At 43.6% G+C, this 21,871-nt stretch overlaps 1 protein-coding gene across 7 annotated transcripts in view; it reads left to right on the plus strand.

The window, feature by feature from the left end:
- The first annotated feature begins 5,584 nt into the window (after positions 1-5,584).
- The window catches only part of mink1 (misshapen-like kinase 1), a 35,754-nt gene continuing 19,467 nt past the window's right edge, over positions 5,585-21,871 (plus strand). For all 7 annotated transcript variants that reach the window (XM_031826584.1, XM_031826585.1, XM_031826586.1 and 4 more), the window contains exons 1-11: positions 5,585-6,655; positions 9,299-9,364; positions 9,837-10,019; positions 10,221-10,331; positions 10,487-10,577; positions 11,478-11,608; positions 11,683-11,737; positions 13,994-14,072; positions 19,505-19,680; positions 20,382-20,451; positions 20,621-20,834. In XM_031826584.1, coding sequence (XP_031682444.1) covers positions 6,599-6,655; positions 9,299-9,364; positions 9,837-10,019; positions 10,221-10,331; positions 10,487-10,577; positions 11,478-11,608; positions 11,683-11,737; positions 13,994-14,072; positions 19,505-19,680; positions 20,382-20,451; positions 20,621-20,834 — 1,233 coding nt within the window. In that variant the 5' untranslated portion in view covers positions 5,585-6,598. The remainder of the gene's footprint in view (positions 6,656-9,298; positions 9,365-9,836; positions 10,020-10,220; positions 10,332-10,486; positions 10,578-11,477; positions 11,609-11,682; positions 11,738-13,993; positions 14,073-19,504; positions 19,681-20,381; positions 20,452-20,620; positions 20,835-21,871) is intronic.

Here is a 21,871-nt window from a genome sequence, read left to right on the forward strand (position 1 = left end):
CAAAGGATGATTTCAGTTACCAGCCGCAGAATATGCAGCCCACATAAATGCTTCACAGAGTTCAAGTAGCAGACACATCTCAACATCAACTGTTCAGAGGAGACTGTGTGAATCAAATCTAATCAAATTGTATCTGTCACATGCGCCGAATATAACATGAAGAGTTGCAAAGAAAAAGCCATATCTCAGACTGGCCAATAAAAAAGAAAAGATGAAGATGGGCAAAATAACACAGACACTAGACAGAGGAACTCTGCCTAGAAGGCCAGCATCCCGTAGTCGCCTCTTCACTGTTGACGTTGAGACTAGTGTTTTGCGAGTACAATTTAATGAAGCTGCCAGTTGAGGACTTGTGAGGCATCTGTTTCTCAAACTAGACACTCTAGTGTACTTGTCCTCTTGCTCAGTTGTGCACTGGGGACTCCAACTCCTATTTATATTCTGGTTAGGGCCAGTTTGCTCTATTCTGTGAAGGGAGTAGTACACAGTGTTGTACAAGATCTTCAGTTTCTTGGCAATTTCTGAAATGGAATAGCCTTCATTTCTCAGAACAAGAATAGACTGACGAGTTTCAGAAGAAAGTTATTTGTTTCTGGCCATTTTGAGCCTGTAATTGAACCCACAAATGCTGATGCTCCAGATACTCAACCAGTCTAAAGGCCAGTTTTTTGCTTCTTTAATCAGAACAACAGTTTTCAGCTGTGCTAACATAATTGCAAAAGGGTTTTCTAATGGTCAATTAGCCTTTTAAAATTATAAACTTGGATTAGCTAACACAATGTGCCATTGGAACACAGGAGTGATGGTTGCTGATAATGGGCCTCTGTACGCCTATGTAGATATTGCATTAAAAACCAGCCATTTCCAGCTACAATAGTCATTTACAACATTAACAATGTCTACAATGTATTTCTGATCAATTTGATGTTAATTTAATGGACGAAAAATGTGCTTTTCTTTAAGAAACAAGGACATTTCTAAGTGACCCCAAACTTTTGAGCAATAGTGTGTGTGTATATATATATATATATAAATGGAAACTTCAAAATCAAAGTTCAAATAATTAAATCAAATAATTAAAATTCCAAATCAAATAGCAAAATGATTTAAAACAATACCATATAGCTTAGTGGAAAATATTAAAATATTTTACATCTGAAGAGCTGCTTGGAGTACTGTCAAATCAAATCAAATCAAAATTTATTTATATAGCCCTTCGTACATCAGCTGATATCTCAAAGTGCTGTACAGAAACCCAGCCTAAAACCCCAAACAGCAAGCAATGCAGGTGGAGAAGCACGGTGGCTAGGAAAAACTCCCTAGAAAGGCCAATACCTAGGAAGAAACCTAGAGAGGAACCAGGCTATGTGGGGTGGCCAGTCCTCTTCTGGCTGTGCCGGGTGGAGATTATAACAGAACATGGTCAAGATGTTCAATGTTCATAAATGACCAGCATGGTCGAATAATAATAAGGCAGAACAGTTGAAACTAGAGCAGCAGCACAGTCAGGTGGAAGTTGAAACTGGAGCAGCAGCATGGCCAGGTAGACTGGGGACAGCAAGGAGTCATCATGTCAGGTAGTCCTGGGGCATGGTCCTAGGGCTCAGGTCAGTTGAAACTGGAACAGCAGCATGGCCAGGTGGACTGGGGACAGCAAGGAGTCATCATGTCAGGTAGTCCTGGGGCATGGTCCTAGGGCTCAGGTCCTCCGAGAGAGAGAAAGAAAGAGAGAAGGAGAGAATTAGAGAACGCACACTTAGATTCACACAGGACACCGAATAGGACAGGAGAAGTACTCCAGATATAACAAACTGACCCCAGCCCCCCGACACATAAACTACTGCAGCATAAATACTGGAGGCTGAGACAGGAGGGGTCAGGAGACACTGTGGCCCCATCCGAGGACACCCCCGGACAGGGCCAAACAGGAAGGATATAACCCCACCCACTTTGCCAAAGCACAGCCCCCACACCACTAGAGGGATATCTTCAACCACCAACTTACCATCCTGAGACAAGGCTGAGTATAGCCCACAAAGATCTCCGCCACGGCACAACCCAAGGGGGGGGGGGGGGTGCCAACCCAGACAGGATGACCACAACAGTGAATCAACCCACTCAGGTGACGCACCCCCTCCAGGGACGGCATGAGAGAGCCCCAGCAAGCCAGTGACTCAGCCCCTGTAATAGGGTTAGAGGCAGAGAATCCCAGTGGAAAGAGGGGAACCGGCCAGGCAGAGACAGCAAGGGCGGTTCGTTGCTCCAGAGCCTTTCCGTTCACCTTCCCACTCCTGGGCCAGACTACACTCAATCATATGACCCACTGAAGAGATGAGTCTTCAGTAAAGACTTAAAGGTTGAGACCGAATTTGCGTCTCTGACATGGGTAGGCAGACCGTTCCATAAAAATGGAGCTCTATAGGAGAAAGCCCTGCCTCCAGCTGTTTGCTTAGAAATTCTAGGGACAATTAGGAGGCCTGCGTCTTGTGACCGTAGCGTACGTATAGGTATGTACGGCAGGACCAAATCAGAGAGATAGGTAGGAGCAAGCCCATGTAATGCTTTGTAGGTTAGCAGTAAAACCTTGAAATCAGCCCTTGCTTTGACAGGAAGCCAGTGTAGAGAGGCTAGCACTGGAGTAATATGATCAAATTTTTTGGTTCTAGTCAGGATTCTAGCAGCCGTGTTTAGCACTAACTGAAGTTTATTTAGTGCTTTATCCGGGTAGCCGGAAAATAGAGCATTACAGTAGTCTAACCTAGAAGTGACAAAAGCATGGATTAATTTTTCTGCATCATTTTTGGACAGAAAGTTTCTGATTTTTGCAATGTTACGTAGATGGAAAAAAGCTGTCCTCGAAATGGTCTTGATATGTTCTTCAAAAGAGAGATCAGGGTCCAGAGTAACGCCGAGGTCCTTCACAGTTTTATTTGAGACGACTGTACAACCATTAAGATTAATTGTCAGATTCAACAGAAGATCTCTTTGTTTCTTGGGACCTAGAACAAGCATCTCTGTTTTGTCCGAGTTTAATAGTAGAAAGTTTGCAGCCATCCACTTCCTTATGTCTGAAACACATGCTTCTAGCGAGGGCAATTTTGGGGCTTCACCATGTTTCATTGAAATGTACAGCTGTGTGTCATCCGCATAGCAGTGAAAGTTTACATTATGTTTTCGAATAACATCCCCAAGAGGTAAAATATATAGTGAAAACAATAGTGGTCCTAAAACGGAACCTTGAGGAACACCGAAATTTACAGTTGATTTGTCAGAGGACAAACCATTCACAGAGACAAACTGATATCTTTCCGACAGATAAGATCTAAACCAGGCCAGAACATGTCCGTGTAGACCAATTTGGGTTTCCAATCTCTCCAAAAGAATGTGGTGATCGATGGTATCAAAAGCAGCACTAAGGTCTAGGAGCACGAGGACAGATGCAGAGCCTCGGTCCGATGCCATTAAAATGTCATTTACCACCTTCACAAGTGCCGTCTCAGTGCTATGATGGGGTCTAAAACCAGACTGAAGCATTTCGTATACATTGTTTGTCTTCAGGAAGGCAGTGAGTTGCTGCGCAACAGCCTTCTCTAAAATTTTTGAGAGGAATGGAAGATTCGATATAGGCCGATAGTTTTTTATATTTTCTGGGTCAAGGTTTGGCTTTTTCAAGAGAGGCTTTATTACTGCCACTTTTAGTGAGTTTGGTACACATCCAGTGGATAGAGAGCCGTTTATTATGTTCAACATAGGAGGGCCAAGCACAGGAAGCAGCTCTTTCAGTAGTTTAGTTGGAATAGGGTCCAGTATGCAGCTTGAAGGTTTAGAGGCCATGATTATTTTCATCATTGTGTCAAGAGATATAGTACTAAAACACTTGAGCGTCTCTCTTGATCCTAGGTCCTGGCAGAGTTGTGCAGACTCAGGACAACTGAGGTTTGGAGGAATACGCAGGTTTAAAGAGGAGTCCGTAATTTGCTTTCTAATAATCATAATCTTTTCCTCAAAGAAGTTCATGAATTTATCACTGCTAAAGTGAAAGTCATCCTCTCTTGGGGAATGCTGCTTTTTAGTTAGCTTTGCGACAGTATTAAAAAGGAATTTCGGATTGTTCTTATTTTCCTCAATTAAGTTAGAAAAATAGGATGATCGAGCAGCAGTAAGGGCTCTACGGTACTGCACGGTACCGTCCTTCCAAGCTAGTCGGAAGACTTCCAGTTTGGTGTGGCGCCATTTCCGTTCCAATTTTCTGGAAGCTTGCTTCAGAGCTCGGGTATTTTCTGTGTACCAGGGAGCTAGTTTCTTATGAGACATTTTTTTTGTTTTTAGGGGTGCAACTGCATCTAGGGTATTGCGCAAGGTTAGATTGAGATCCTCAGTTAGGTGGTTAACTGATTTTTGTCCTCTGGCGTCCTTGGGTAGGCAGAGGGAGTCTGGAAGGGCATCAAGGAATCTTTGTGTTGTCTGTGAATTTATAGCACGACTTTTGATGTTCCTTGGTTGGGGTCTAAGCAGATTATTTGTTGCAATTGCAAACGTAATAAAATGGTGGTCCGATAGTCCAGGATTATGAGGAAAAACATTAAGATCCACCACATTTATTCCATGGGACAAAACTAGGTCCAGCGTATGACTGTGACAGTGAGTGGGTCCAGAGACATGTTGGACAAAACCCACTGAGTCGATGATGGCTCTGAAAGCCTTTTGGAGTGGGTCTGTGGACTTTTCCATGTGAATATTAAAGTCACCAAAGATTAGAATATTATCTGCTATGACTACAAGGTCCGATAGGAATTCAGGGAACTCAGTGAGAAACGCTGTATATGGCCCAGGAGGCCTGTAAACAGTAGCTATAAAAAGTGATTGAGTAGGCTGCATAGATTTCATGACTAGAAGCTCAAAAGACGAAAATGTCTTTTTTTTTTTTGTAAATTGAAATTTGCTATCGTAAATGTTAGCAACACCTCCGCCTTTGCGGGATGCACGGGGGATATGGTCACTAGTGTAGCCAGGAGGTGAGGCCTCATTTAAAACAGTAAATTCATCAGGCTTAAGCCATGTTTCAGTCAGGCCAATCACATCAAGATTATGATCAGTGATTAGTTCATTGACTATAATTGCCTTTGAAGTAAGGGATCTAACATTAAGTAGCCCTATTTTGAGATGTGAGGTATCATGATCTCTTTCAGTAATGACAGGAATGGAGGTGGTCTTTATCCTAGTGAGATTGCTAAGGCGAACACCGCCATGTTTAGTTTTGCCCAACCTAGGTCGAGGCACAGACACGGTCTCAATGGTGATAGCTGAGCTGACTACACTGACTGTGCTAATGGCACAGGCTCGCCTGTCTCGAGCAGTCCCACCCTCTCAGGCCCTAGAGCCTGAGTAGGGAAGAATGAGTTATCTGAAGGAGTGGGAACATTTTTGTTAATGATCATTGTTGGGTAGTTTTTTTTAGAGATCCATGTTTTTTCCCCATTCCTGAAACGAATTTGCTTTTCTTTTGTGTATTTATTCACCCCCGTCCAGTTGGCGGCGGCATGCACCTCTAACATTTGTTTACGGATCCCCATAATACCATAGAAGAAGAATGCACTGCCCATGCGATCACAGACGCCATAGAACATATACAATGTTGAGTCCTCTGACTATCCATATGGGCCATACCAAAACATGGCGAGGAAATAAGTTTATGCACTATATTTGTCGGAAAATGAATTGCCTAATCATTGGTACCAACTATTCTAGCTAAAGTATCTATTGTAGAAGTACGAATCAGCTCCATGACGCTTATCGATTGAGGGTCAATTGGAACTGCACAGAAACGGTTTGTTTTTTCACGGTCGGTACAGGCAGTGCAAGGCGTGATCACTGTCAACGCGAAAGGAATGAAAGTTTGTGTACGGATATCGATCATTTGACGTGGCTAGCCGTACATTCCACATTGGTCGTGCGGCTCGCCATTTGCTACTTCATTTGTGGAACATTTTAAGTATTTGTAGTATGGGAATTGCGAGTAGTTAAAAATCCATGTTTAAGTACAATAAATCTTATTTTTGATTTGTGCGTGGGTAGCTAACTAGCTAGCGAATAGCGTTCATGTTTGTGGCAGACTGAAAAGTGACAGCTCTGCTGCGGACCACCTTTGTATTACGCTGTTATTATCTAGCCTGCTAACTTGGCAAGCTAGCTATCTACTTGTTTAATCTCACAAACATTGACATTACAATTACATTGTATTAGTTAGAAGCATTCAAATGATCTGTCGACGACCTTCAAACAGCATATACGCAGTGACGTTATTGCCAGAATGAACGCAGTAAGAGAGTGCCGCACACGATTGGGTCTCTGTAACGCAATTGAACTTAGTATACTAGCTAGATAACTGCGTTTTACCTTGCCATTTTTGCAACCATTTGTTTATGTTAGCTAGTTAAGCTAGCAAGTCGAGTCTCATCAGGGATTGATCTGAGCGGGACTTGACAGCTCAGGACACAGTTAAGTTAAACATTGGGCCACCTGGATTTTCTACTGGCTGCTGCTTTTATTTTGTAGCTAAATTATTAGCTAACTAACGTTAGCTACGACTTTTGCCAGCATGTCTGAAAACGCCACCACACGAAGCTTGGATGACATAGACCTCGCAGCTTTGAGGGTAAGTGGCTACTGTACATCTAGTTAGCTAGGTTAGTTCAAAGCTGCAGCCAGTTGTCACAATGCGCGTGACAAAAGTTCACTGATGATACATTTTTTGGAAACTTGCAACAACTAGAGCTGTACGTTTTGAGGTGCTTGCTTGAGCTAACTAACGTTAGCTACCTAATGTTATATTTAGGTAAATGGCTAGTTGTGGGTTACGCACAGAGAGGGTTGCGAGATTTGAGTCTATTGGATGTCACCACTGACTCCACTATCTTGCTTTTTTCCATATCACCTTGGTCCATCTGAGTTCATTTTTGTAAATGCTTGGGTGAGTAGGATGAAGGCCTGATTCGTTTGATCGATGGCTTTTAAAACAGGCCTGTATCTCAGTTGCATTTATTATTTTAAAACTAGCCCACATTGATCGATTTCTAGTCTATCTATCAAACGGTTGAACTGTATCGTGTGTACTTTTTACCCGTATTTTATCATACAACTTCACAGACCACAACACACAGGTGTTGACAAGCGTATTTACCACAGTGTGGTGTGCTACAAGACTTCCTCGTAGACTTTTCTTTTTTGTATCATTTGAAGTAATACAAACGTAATCTCAAACATTTTTTCCAATAGCTGTCAAAGCATGATTTGAAATAGATTTGTGGGAATTCAAAAACTCACAGAGTTTTTGACTGCACTTTCTCTGACATGCACACAATGGTCCACAAGTGTATTGTGAAACTCCCGTTTTGCATATTCCAAAACCATCAAAATTAGAAGTTGAACAAAAATAATTAATAAACCCAGACCTGGGAGCTCATTCTCCAGGACCATAGACATTCAAGTTATCTATTTGTAATGTGGACCGTCATGGAGGTTGACCGTTCTGATACCATGATCCAGTGTCAGTATATCATCAAAACAAAGAGTAGAGGCACTTTAGTTTGAGAAAGGGAGATTTAATATCTACCGGTATATCTCACCTACACACTTTTGCGATTTCAGTACAGTGAGTTACAGGCAGACCTCTCCAGGCAATGCTATTTAATTTTCCGTTCTGAGAGAAGAGGGATGAGAGAGAGAGCTCTGAGAGGGATGATTCACTAGAGCTCATTGTTTGATGGCTGTCCTATATAACACCCACTCTGCCTGCTACACATAAACACACATACACTCACATAGCCTACAAGTACAATCTAGGCTAGTACTAGTGCATGACTGTTTTCTGTGGAAGACTCAAAAGTTAGCTAGTAGAACAGGCTTTGTGTAATGGATTTGTTTGGGGATCCCTTGGATTCTTTGAGTCCCCATATCAACAAATGTCAGGTGGTAGGACAAGTGTCAACACACTGAATCAACGCTTACCTTCCAACTTCCAAATCTGTTCTAGGCTATTTCTTGAGCGACTGACCCCTTTGCAGACAGTTGTTTTTCTCGATTAGAAATTTTTTCATGGTTTCTGTGAGTTTAGTTTTTGATAGTAGACAGTGAGTCTAAAGGCCAAATTATTTGTGAATTTGATAGGCCTATTTGTCGAGGGAGAGAGGAAAAGCTGTTTTTCTTTAGGTAAGTACAGATATTAGGGGGAGTCTTCTGACAGACACAAAGATCCAACAGCATTATTAATGGGTGGAGTTTGCATATATGCACCCAAGTTAAGTTGACTGAAGTGACGTTAACAGGTCCACAGTGTGTATTCCTCTCATGCACTTTCTGATCAATGTTGACAGTTTTGTTGCTGGTACAGCGCTCCACACTCCCTAGCTTCCGCCCCCCCCCCCCCCCCCCCCCCCCCATCTCTTTCTTCCTTCCCTCTGCGTTGGACGTGGGCGATGCTGCAATCTCTCTTCCCCCTGGATAATTGCATTAGCCTCCTCTATACCATCGTCCCCCCCCCCTCACCCCTGTCATCTCATTCTTTCTCTCTATTTTGTACACTTGTACTCCAGCGCTTTTACTCCAACCCTTTTGTCAGTTTGATCCTGCTTCTCCTGCTCTCAGTGCTCCTCTTACACACAGCATAGATGCACTAATTGGACGATTTGTCATTCCCATTATGTTTATTTCATTTCTCTCTCAACCCCCTTAGCCCTAATGCTCACATCTATCTATGCCTCATTCTCTTGTACACCTCTCTCCTCTCCTTAAATGCATTCTCTGTTAAAGACAAACACTTGAATAAGTCAGGAGACAGACCCATTATTGGAACCAGATGAAAGCAGGATGGTCACGCTGTATGCTTCCATCCCAAAGCAGCCCCAACGCCCACAAATCCTACACAGGCCATAATGAATCACACTGTGAAAGTGGAACTGGGTGTCTTTTTGCCCTATCCAGGGAAAAAAGCGATGGCTAATTTTAGCATTTAGCTAGTAGCCATTTTGAACATCACCTGTGGTTTTATCTTATGGTGGGGAAAAATATAAACATTCTTGCAAATTGTTCTATAACATAAGTGGTGGATGGATGTCTAGAGCTTCTATGTATCTCAAAACATCTCAATAGCGCTCAGGCCTCCTTGCTTGTGTGGTCTAGGCCTATATGTTTGCCAGTCTATTTAAATGTACCATGTCTGTCTCTGCATCTTGTCTCTGTCTGTCTGGCCTGGTGTTCTGAGAGCAACCAATCTTAATGAATCTATCACTCTTTCTTCAAGGACCCAGCAGGGATCTTTGAGCTGGTGGAGGTGGTGGGAAATGGGACCTATGGACAGGTGTACAAGGTAAGATGAGTTTGGGCCAGCGACCCAGTTTAGGCCAGCGACCCAGTTGAGACACTGAGGGGATGAGTCAGATGAACCACTGAGCTGGTTGAAACTCAGATTGAGGCTGTCTGAGTTACTCCCCTGAGTGTCTCAAACTCCAGCTGTGGTAGTAAATCTGAGATTAGGCCAGATTAGTGCACTTGTGCTGGACCACGCTAAGGCTGTCAGTTTGAGGAGCCCAGGAGACGGGTAGTGGTAATGAGATAATATGAAGAGAACTAAAAAGTAGAGGGGAGAGAAGAAGAGTAAATGACATGGTGAAACACAGCATAATCACTCTCAAAACAGGGTAGGAGTTTGTTGAACTATTAGAGATTTTTGGCTCAAATGTAGGATATATTTTTTAGAGCAGACATCTGTTGTACTCACTTAATTTTCTCGTTTTCGATTGACCAGATAAGATGATCAAGTCTGCTCTGCCTTTAATCAGGGGCGTCACGTGAAGACAGGCCAGTTGGCTGCAATCAAGGTGATGGACGTGACTGAGGAGGAAGAGGAAGAGATCAAGGCTGAGATCAACATGCTGAAGAAGTACAGCCATCACCGCAATATTGCCACCTACTATGGAGCCTTTGTCAAGAAGAGCCCACCTGGACATGATGACCAGCTCTGGGTCAGTCTGATGGATTCTGTCCCTGTCTGGTGGTATAATCTGAGAGAGAGCAGCATCATTTATAGGGCTCTCTCTGATATCCATGAACCCCATAATGCACAGAAACTAGATTAGGGTTATTGCATGCAGCATATATTATTTATTACAGACACACTGAACATTGTATTTATATGTGCTAAGTTCCTTCCTGTCTGTGTATAGCTGGTGATGGAGTTCTGTGGGGCAGGCTCAGTGACAGACCTGGTAAAGAACACCAAGGGCAACTCTCTGAAGGAGGACTGGATCGCTTACATCTGCAGAGAGATCCTCAGGGTGAGGAACCACAGTGCACCCACTATAGAACCATTACAAAACAGTCTTTAGGCCAAGCACCAGTGTAAATCCCTGCATTGGAAAAGTGCCATTACAGACGCCCTCCAGAGGGCCTCAAACCCCTGACTGAACTCTGACCCCTCTCTAATACCCAGGGCCTCTCGCACCTCCACCAACACAAGGTCATCCACAGAGACATCAAGGGCCAGAACGTGCTGTTGACAGAGAACGCAGAGGTCAAACTCGGTGAGATGATTGATTCTAAACTGTTAATGTGTTTGCTCTGCTGCCTCTTGTTGTTTACATGTGTTTCTGTACTGTGTGTGGGCTTGTTGTAATCAAACATTTGTATATTTTCCATTCCAGTGTTTCCGGACAGAAAATACATTTATAAAATTGGTTCAAACCAAGAGAACGTGACTGTTCATAGTACATATTCGTTCTTTTTTTGAACCTGTGAAATCAACATTGTTTTTACAAAATGGCTCATTAATTTACTCGACCCATTAGCACAGATAGAGAAGCTTTCTATGGAACGCGTAAGCTAGTTGTTTACACGTTTAATTGGTCAAAAAAGTGCAGATGCAAGATGCGATTGGAATTTCACTGGTGGGGAGAGCTCGAGAGGGAGTGGGGTGGACATGGAGGGGGCTTGGCTTGATGCGCTGAACATCATGACGTCATTTGAACTGGACTGTGTTTAATTAAGCTATTACTAGTATTATAACTACACCAAAGGACAATTATATACTAGACAGGAATATTTTTGTACCAAAAAAATAACATTATTAATCGGTTCTCAAGATTTTAAAATAACGGTTCTGTTCCAGAACACTAGAGATCACTTTCATTCCCAGTTCTGTTACCGTTCCTCAAACATTTTAGTTATATTTTGGTTCTGTTCCCTGAACCGGGTCCAATCCCTGGTTGTGACGAATATGTATTCCTGCTCTTTGTTTCCATATGTAATCTTCCAGTCTGTGTTTTATAGCAGCTTCCCTAAGTCTGAATAAAGTGCTCAATTGTCTCACCATCAAGCACTCTACATATTTGTATTATGGTTTTATCTACAACTTAACTTAATCAAGACTTGAAAAATGTGAATGTAGCCAGTAATACTGACTCTCTGTCCTCCACTGTGTGCAGTGGACTTTGGGGTGAGTGCTCAACTGGACAGGACCGTGGGGCGCAGGAACACCTTCATTGGCACACCTTATTGGATGGCCCCTGAGGTCATCGCCTGTGACGAGAACCCTGACTCTACCTATGACTACAGGGTAATGACCCCTTTCCATCCTAACGTGTCTGTCTGTGTGTGAGAGTGGGTAGTAAATCTCACATGTCTCCACAGAGCGATATCTGGTCCCTGGGGATCACAGCCATAGAGACAGCAGAGGGAGCTCCTCGTAAGTACAGCTCAGTGCACCCACCCACACACATCTATCTCCACTTTATTACCCTTTTCATCCACACCCACCCACACACATCTATCTCCACTTTATTACCCTTTTCATCCACACCCACCCACACACACAGCTATCTCCACTTTATTACCCTTTTCATCCACACCCACCCACACACACATCTATCTCTACTTTATTACCCTTTTCCTCTAAACTCACCCACACACTCAAACAGCTGATATTTATCTCCTAAACTCTCAAAAGCACATTCTGCATAACATAAGCCTGCAGTGGAGAGATTTAATCATCTCCCACATTATGAAACTCCTGTCTCATCACTGGCTCATAAATCAAGCCATGTGTTTGAGATGGCTCATTCACCACTGTGCTGCTCATGTAAGATACGAGGTGAGGGGGCTATTGATCTGTGGTGTTAGAGAGCCTTCTCTATATCAAACCGCATAACACAAGCACATATCACTGCACACTGCTCCCACCATAGGCAGCTTTGAAGTGGGATGCCTGGAGAAGGGATTCTCTCCCTGGAGCTCCTGCTGTTGCTGTTACCCACCCAGTATGCGTGACACAGCCCAGACAGGCAGACTGTCGAGGGCTGTTGTCGTCAGATGCCTGTTGTCAATGAATTATGCAATACGGACTTTCTCACATTCTCACCAACACTGAGTTTCTACTGGTGACTGGGAGGCTACTGGCTAATTGTTAGCTAGCATTGCTGTTGTTTTTCAAAACCTGATAAAACCACCCTCTGGTCTGACATGAGCAGACTGATTTAACTCATGTGACTTAATGTGCCAAACGGTGAAGTGTGCACGTTGGTACATGTATCCCCATAAAAAGTTCCCACAGATGCACATAAACTGTTGTTATACTTCACAAACATTGTCAAGAATGACATACTTAAACTGGTCGTGTAATCACCATGTATCAAATTTTATTGGTCACACACACATGGTTAGCAGATGTTAATGCGAGTGTAGCAAAATGCTTGTGCTTCTAGTTCCGACCATGCAGTAATGTCTAACAATTTCACAACAACTACCTTTTATACACACACAAGTGTAAAGGAATGAATTAGAATATGTACATATATATATGGATGAGGGATGGCCGAACGGCAGAAGCAAGATGCAGTAGATGGTATAGAGTACAGTATATACATATGACATGAGTAATTTAGGGTATGTAAACATTCTATAAAGTGGCATTGTTTAAAGTGACTAGTGATACATTTATTACGTCCAATTTTTAATTCTTAAGTGGCTACAGATTTGAGTCAGTATCTTGGCAGCAGCCACTCAATGTTAGTGATGGCTGTTTAACAGTCGGATGGCCTTGAGATAGAAGCTGTTTTTCAGTCTTGGTTCCAGCTTTGATGCACCTGTATTGACCTCGCCTTCTGAATGATAGCGGGGTGAACAGGCAGTGGCTCGGGTGGTTGTTGTCCTTGATGATCTTTTTGTCCTTCCTGTGACATCAGGTGGTCTGGGTGTCCTGGAGGGCCGGTAGTTTGCCCCCGGTGATGCGTTGTGCAGACCTCAGTACCCTCTGGAGAGCCTTGCGGTTGTGGGCGGAGCAGTTGCCGTACAAGGCGGTGATGCAGCCTGGATCCAATCGAGAGGACAGGATCCTCTCGATTGTGCATCTGTAAAAGTTTGAGTGTTTTTGGTGACAAGCCAAATTTCTTCAGCCTCCTGAGGTTGAAGAGGCGCTGTTGCACCTTCTTAACCACGCTGTCTGTGTGGGTGAACCATTTCAGTTTGTCCGTGGTGTGTACGCCGAGGAATTTAACTTTCCTCCTTCTCCACTACTGTCCCGTCGATGTGGATAGGGGGTGCTCCCTTTGCTGTTTCCTGAAGTCCACATGTAGTCACTGAAAGTACTGAATGCCTTGGGCAGTATCAGAACTAACGTCAATGTATTCGTCCTAACAAAGGGCATGTTATTGTTGTGCTGATAACCTAACCAGACAGGTTAAGCTAGCTATGCTTGGAAGACAATACGTACGTGTTGCTCAAACAAGACAATGGAGCAATAGGTGTGAGGCAACAAAGAAAGGATAAGGATCGGGTTTATCAAGAGCACATTATATTGATTGGGACTACAGTTGTATGCATAAGGATTATGTGATCATTACATGTTTGTACTGTATAGTAGTGTACAAGCAATATTTTAATGCTCTTTTGATTGAAATGCTTTGTATCAATCCATCATTATCTCCCTCTCTCTCTCTCCCCCCAGCTCTGTGTGACATGCACCCTATGAGAGCTCTATTCCTCATCCCGAGGAACCCCCCTCCCAAACTTAAGTCCAAGAAGTGGTGAGTGTGCGGTTTGGTTTCTGCTATTGTTTTTCCTAAAACTTCAGTTTTATTTTAGGACATAGCTATTTTCTCTTGGCTCACCACCCTCTATTGCCCTCCCTTTTGTAGTGATAAGAGTCCTTCCTTACCATAGCCCTGCTGTGCTTTACTGAGCTATTTACGTCCAACACCAGCTGGCCATGGTACAGTGGCATGACAGAAATGTTATCACTAGGGCTGTGGTGGTCACGAAATTTCATCAGCTGGTGATTGTCAAGCAAGTAACTGTTGATCTTAAGGTAGTTGACAGTTAATTAACATAAACACATTTAGCATCTCCTAGTTTCCACACATAATAAATCCATGTGATATAGCCTACACCTTCACAATAAATCCATTATTTATTTTAGACAGTTCTAAAGAAGCATGATATGAAGAAAACAGTCTATTTCAGAAGAGCAGAATAGCATACTCTGAGTTGTCCGTGTTAGGTCCTGATGTGGCTATGACAAATAGCTGTGGGCTACACTAGTTCATTTAGCAGACAATATTTGCTATAATTCTGTGGCATTATTTTATAGTATGACGATTACAACTGAACAAAGTTGAATAAAATATAAATATTTTCTCAATGATTTGAGGGCGTGCGCACATGCAACTATTCTGTGTTGAGCAGTTATCAAAGAAGTAAACTCGGCAAAAAAGGAATTCTTGTTCAATGAACCATAAACAATTAATGAACATGCACCTGTGGAACGGTCATTAAGACACTAACAGCTTACAGACGGTAAGTTATGAAAACTTAGGACACTAAAGTGGCATGACTCTGGAAAAACACCAAAAGAAAGATGCTCAGGATCCCTGCTCATCTGCGAGAACGTGCCTTAGGCATGCTGCAAGGAGGCATGAGGACTGCAGATGTGGCCAGGGCAATAAATTGCAATGTCCATACTACGCCTAAGACAGCACTACAGGGAGACAGGACGGGCAGCTGATCGTCCTCGCAGTGGCAGACCACATGTAACAACACCTGCACAGGATCGGTACATCCGAACATCACACCTGCGGGACAGGTACAGGATGGCAACAACAACTGCCCGAGTTACACCAGGAATTCACAATCCCTCCATCAGTGCTCAGACTGTCCGCTATAGGCTGAGAGAGGCTGGACTGAGGGCTTGTAGACCTGTTGTAAGGCAGGCCCTCACCAGACATCACCGGCAACAACGTCGCCTATGGGCACAAACCCACCGTTGCTGGACCAGACAGGACTGGCAAAAAGTGCTCTTCACTGACTAGTCGCAGTTTTGACTCACCAGGGGTGATGGTCGGATTCGCGTTTATCGTCGAAGGAATGAGCTTTACACTGAGGCCTGTACTCTGGAGCGTGATCGATTTGGAGATGGAGGTTCCGTCATGGTCTGGGGCGGTGTGTCACAGCATCATTGCCTGCAATGACAAGCTCAGTCCAATCTCAACGCTGTGAAGACATCCTCCTCCCTCATGTGGTACCCTTCCTGCAGGCTCATCCTGACATGACCCTCCAGCATGACAATGTCACCAGCCATACTGCTCGTTCTGTGCTTGATTTCCTGCAAGACAGGAATGTCAGTGTTCTGCCATGGCCAGCGAAGAGCCCGGATCTCAATCCCATTGAGCACCTCTGGGACCTGTTGGATCGGAGGGTGAGGGCTAGAGCCATTCCCCCCAGAAATGTCCGGGAACTTGCAGGTGCCTTGGTGGAAGAGTAGGGTAACATCAAACAGTCCATGAGGAGGAGATGCACTGCAGTACTTATTGCAGCTGGTGGCCACACCAGATACTGACTGTTAATTTTGATTTTGACCCCCCCACCTTGTCTGTGAAACTTGTTCAGTTTATGTCTCAGTTGTTGAACATTATGTTCATACAAATATTTACACGTTAAGTTTTCTGAAAATATACGCAGTTGACAGTGAGAGGACGTTTCTTTTTTTTGCTGAGTTTAGGTTCTCCTATGTGCTTAATTGAGTTATTATTGTAACTTTAGTTGTTCTACAAACGTTGGGCTATATGTTTTGATTTTTAATACATTGTAAGGCTGCATGATGCGACTCTAATGAGGATTTGAAAAAAGTTGCTTGAAAGGCATGAGCTCTGCTTTGTTTTTTTGCGCAGGCTGTACACACTCCAATAGTCTTCCATTCACAATTTGACAAGCACTTGATATTGCTTCGAATTTCACGGTGGCATCCCCTTTGTGGCTGTAATGCAGCCTAAACAAATCCATTCCTTTTTGCGGCCCGGAGTGCTGCATTGTGCCCTTCTCCCTGAGTGTGCTGCCCAATCTGAGGCATTTCTCACTCGCGCGGATCTCCATCACCGGATCGGGTCTTTCTCATAGGCTATAAATTAAGACAGGCACATCTGGGACACAACTGCCCGCGTCCTAATCCAAATTCCGAAGTGCATATTGAAGATATTGGAAGAACTGTCCAAAATGTACTTTTCATCAGCCAACAAGATGAGTAGGCCTAAGGAACAGCAAAAGCACTAGCCTATGTCAATCCACTGTCCCCCATAGTACAAAAGTCATCCTATTCTGTGCAAGATATAAGTATTTGTTATATATGCAAGTTAGGCTCTACAACCCTTGTAAAGCGGCTTAATCTGCTTAATTCTAAGAAGTTATTTGACCACCTTAGTTGTGCTACAAACCTTGTTAGAACATTCTGGCCTATGGGCTATGATTCAAACAAGTGGCAAAGAAAAAGGCATTGTTTCTTATGCTGGGCATCATTCTCAAGTGATAATATATCATTCTCAAGTGATAGGCTAATATTATCCCCCATCAGAAATGTTCTGCAACATGAGCTTATGTTTTCAAATACATTTGCATTGATCGTGGACTATAGGTCTCATGGTCCAAATACACCAAGACCGTTGTGAAGTTTAATGTGTATTGGCGCCGGAGGGGATGGCTGCCGTTTTATGGGCTCTTAACCAACCGTGCAAAAAATATATATATATATTGCATTGTTTAACTTATTTTGTATATAATGTTGCTGCTACCGTCTCGTATGACTGAAAATTGTGTGAGTGTCTAATCTGCCTTTGCCATTGATACTATTGGCCAACGTACGATCGCTGGATAATAAAGTGGACAAACTAAAAGCACCTATATCCTACCAACTGGACATTAAAAGCTGTAATCTTATGTTTCACTGAGTCGTGGCTGAACGACGACATGAAAAACATAGAGCTGGCGGGTTTTACACTGTACCGGCAGGATAGAACACCAGCCTCTGGTAATACAAGGGGTGGCTGTCTATGTATATTTGTAAACAACAGCTGGTGCACGATATCTAAGGAAGACTCAAGGTTTTACTCTACCTCAGGCGTGCATCTCATGATAAGCTGTAGACCACACTATCTACCTAGAGGGTTTATAATATTCTTCGTAGCTGTCAGTTTACCACCACAGACTGATGCTGGAACTAATACCGCGCTCAACAAGCTGTATACGGCCACAAGCAAACAGGAAAACGCTCTTCCAGAGGCAGCGCTCCTAGTGGCCGGGGACATTAATGCAGGGAAACTTACATTTGTTTTACCTAATTTCGACCAGCATGTTAAATGTGCAACCAGACGGAAAAAACTCTGGACCACCTTAACTCCACACACAGACACACATGCAAATCTCTCTCTCGCCCTCCATTTGGCCAATCTGACCATATTTATATCCTCCTGATTCCTGCTTACAAGCATAAATTAAGCAGGAAGCACCAGGTCTATAAAAAAGTGTTCATATGACGCAGATGCTAAGCTACAGGACTGTTTTGCTAGCACAGACTGGAATATGTTACGGGTTTCTTCCCATGGCATTGAGGAGTACACCACATCAGTCACTGGCTTCATCAATAAGTGCTTTGAAAGGCTGGTCATGGCTCACAACACCATTATCCCAGAAATCCTAGACCCATCTCCAATTTGCATACCGCCTCGTGAAGAGGGCACGACAACACCTTTTCCCCCTCAGGAGACTGAAAAGATTTGGCATGGATCCCCAGATCCTCAAGAAGTTCTACAGCTGCACCATCGAGAGCATCCTGACTGTTTGCATCACTGTCTGTTATGGCAACTGCTTGGCATCTGTCCGTAAGGTATGCGTACGGCCCAGTACATCACTGGGGCCAAGCCTCCTGACATCCAGGCCCTCTATACAAGGCGGTGTCAGAGGAAGTCCCAAAAAATCAAAGACACCAGTCACCTAAGTCATAGAGTGTTCCCTCTGCTACCGCATTACAACCGGTACCGGAGAGTCAAGTTTGGGACCTTAACAGCTTCTACGCCCAAGCCATAATACTGCTGAACGATTAATGAAATTAACACTTGGACTATTTACATTGACCCCCTCCCCCTTGTTTTTACACTGCTACCCGCTGTTTATCTATGCATAGTCACTTTATAAATTACCTCTACTAACCTGTACCCCCTCATATTGGCTCGATACCGCCTGTATATAGCCTCGTTATGTAATTTTTTTGTTACTTTTTGAATTCTTAATGTACATTATTTAGTAAATATTTTCTTAACTCCATTTATTGAACTGCATTTTTGGTTAAGGGCCTTGTAAGTAAGCATTTCACGGTAAGGTCTACACCTTTTTTGTATTCTCATGTGACAAATCAAATTTGAATTGATTTTAGAGGGACAATAGTGCTGAGTGCCAGGCAGTTAGTAAGTTTGGTAGGCTACTAATGACCAGCAGCAGTTCTTGGAGAAGCCTAAGTACCGCGACTGAACGGTCATGTAGAATTTGACTGCCTTCCTGACTTGTGGCCGCCGGTGTGGCGGTAATACGGTCACCACAACAGCCCTAACTTAAACTAACGTAGCCTGTTTTTGACTTGCATTATTCTTTCCCTGACAAACCAGGCATGTAGGAAGACATTCTTAGACCTCAAACAAGCGAGTCATCTGCAAATCACATATTTAAACTACTCATACAAATTATTCAATGACTAAGACCAGAATGTATTGAATGAAGTTGTTGCTTAATGCACATGTTTAATTTGGTTGACCTATAGTACATACCTTAGTGATAGCTATTGGCCTCCAGACAAGTCATGTGGACAACTTTACTGCAATTGATACACCCAAGTACATCCGAATGAAAATAGCAGTGAAAAATCTACCGATAGAGGCACTGTTGTACATTTAATGTATGGATACTCGGACTGTCTTTTTGTCTCTCTTTCACTCCCACGCACACAGACCTTCCCTGTTCTTCTCCTTTCTTTCTGAACACTCATCTTGGAATAGTTTTCATTCCCAAATACATGCGACCTACAGGAGATACGAGGCCTCCTAAAATTCCCACTCACACCAGCTCTCCCATCTCTCTCCACCAAACACCTGTTACTCAACACTCCCCTCTTCCTCACCTGACCCACCCACCCCACCTCCAGGTCTAAGAAGTTTATAGACTTTATAGAGGGCTGCCTGGTGAAGACGTACACCAGCCGGCCAACCACAGAGCAGCTCCTGAAGCACTCGTTCATCCGGGACCAGCCCACGGAGCGCCAGGTCCGCATCCAGCTCAAAGATCACATCGACCGCACACGCAAGAAGAGGGGCGAGAAGGGTGAGCGAGGGAAGGGCCGGCCTGGGCCCGACTGAGGCCTGTTTGGGTTGGGCATGAGATATTGTGTTTTGCACATGTCTATGTGCATAATGGTTGGAGGGTTGAGGTTGACTGAGAAGATTGGTTGGATTATTGTCATTATATGTACATACAGATAACGGCCAAAATAAAGGAAGCACCAAAATAGTGTCTAATAGGTCATTGGGCCACAACAGCTTCAATGCGCCTTGGCATAGATTCTACAAGTGTCTGCAATTCTATTGGAGTGATGTGATGTCATTCTTCCACAAGAAATTCCATAATTTGGTGTTTTGTTGAGGGTGGTGGGAAATGCTGTCTCAGGCACCGCTCCAAAGTGTTAATTTGGGTTGAGATCTGGTGACTGAGACACAACCACACACCCTTTAAACCCCCTGCGGTCCTTTAAGGCTCTTCTTTCAAAGTCACTGACATCTCTTCTAGCCATAGTAGCCAAAATAATGGGCAACTGGGCATTTTTATACATGACTAATCATGATGGGATTTTAATTGCTTAATTAACTCAGGAACCACACCTGTGTTGATGCACCTGCTTTCAATATACTTTGTATCCCTCATTTACTCATGTGTTTCCTTTTTGGCAGTTACCTAGTATGTTTTCACTACTATATGATATACTTTCTCATTTCTGTTAATTCTTTCTCTCACTCCCTTTGTCTCAGAGGAGACAGAGTATGAATACAGTGGCAGTGATGAGGAGGATGAGAACCGTGGGGAAGACAGGGAGTCCAGGTAACACAACACTACCCATATAACATTACTACCCCTGTAATATAATAATATAGTGTCCTGAGATTAATAACACAATCTCCTGATTCTCTACTATGATCTCTCATCACCTCATCCTGCTATATTCCTCCATATCTAAATCCTCTTTTCCTTCCACCTCTCTCTCCTCCAGTACCTCCATCCTGAATGTGCCGGGTGAGTCGACGTTGAGGCGGGACTTCTTGCGTCTTCAGCAAGAGAACAAGGAGCGCTCGGAGGCTCTGAAGAGACAGCAGGCCCAGCTGGCTGCCCAGCGTAGAGACCCAGAGGAACACAAGAGACAGCTGCTGCACGACCGACAGAAACGCATCGAAGAGCAGAAAGAACAGCGCCGCCGCCTGGAAGAGGTAATATACACACACACACATACACACACATATATATACTCACACACACACACACATACAGTGGGGCAAATAAGTATTTAGTGAGCCACCAATTGTGCAAGTTCTCCCACTTTTAAAAAGATGAGAGGCCTGTAATTTTCATCATAGGTACACTTCAACTATGACAGACAAAATGAGAGAGAAAAATCCAGACAATCACATTGTAGGATTTTTTATGAATGTATTTGCAAATTATGGTGGAAAATAAGTATTTGGTCAATAACAAAAGTTTATCTCAATACTATGTTATATATATACCCTTTGTTGGCAATGACAGAGGTCAAATGTTTTCTGTAAGTCTTCACAAGGTTTTCACACACTGTTGCTGGTATTTTGGCCCATTCCTCCATACAGATCTCTTCTAGAGCAGTGATGTTTTGGGGCTGTTGCTGGGCAACACGGACTTTCAACTCCCTCGAAAGATTTTCTATGGGGTTGAGATCTGGAGACTGGCTAGGCCACTCCAGGACCTTGAAATGCTTCTTACGAAGCCACTCCTTCGTTGCCCGGGCGGTGTGTTTGGGATCATTGTCAAGACCCAGCCACGTTTCATCTTCAATGCCCTTGCTGATGGAAGGAGTTTTTCACACAAGATACATGACCCCATTCATTCTTTCCTTTACACGGATCAGTCGTCCTGGTCCCTTTGCAGAAAAACAGCCCCAAAGCATGATGTTTCCACCCCCATGCGTCACAGTAGGTATGGTGTTCTTTGGATGCAACTCAGCATTCTTTGTCCTCCAAACACGACGAGTTGAGTTTTTACCAAAAAGTTATATTTTGGTTTAATCTGACCATATGACATTCTCCAAATCTTCTTCTGGATCATCCAAATGCTCTCTAGCAAACTTCAGACGGGCCTGGACATGTACTGGCTTAAGCAGGGGGACACGTCTGGCACTGCAGGATTTGAGTCCCTGGCGGCGTAGTGTGTTACTGATGGTAGGCTTTGTTACTTTGGTCCCAGCTCTCTGCAGGTCATTCACTAGATCCCCCCG

Source organism: Oncorhynchus kisutch, linkage group LG6 (genome assembly GCF_002021735.2).
Source record: "Oncorhynchus kisutch isolate 150728-3 linkage group LG6, Okis_V2, whole genome shotgun sequence".
NCBI lineage: Eukaryota > Metazoa > Chordata > Actinopteri > Salmoniformes > Salmonidae > Oncorhynchus > Oncorhynchus kisutch.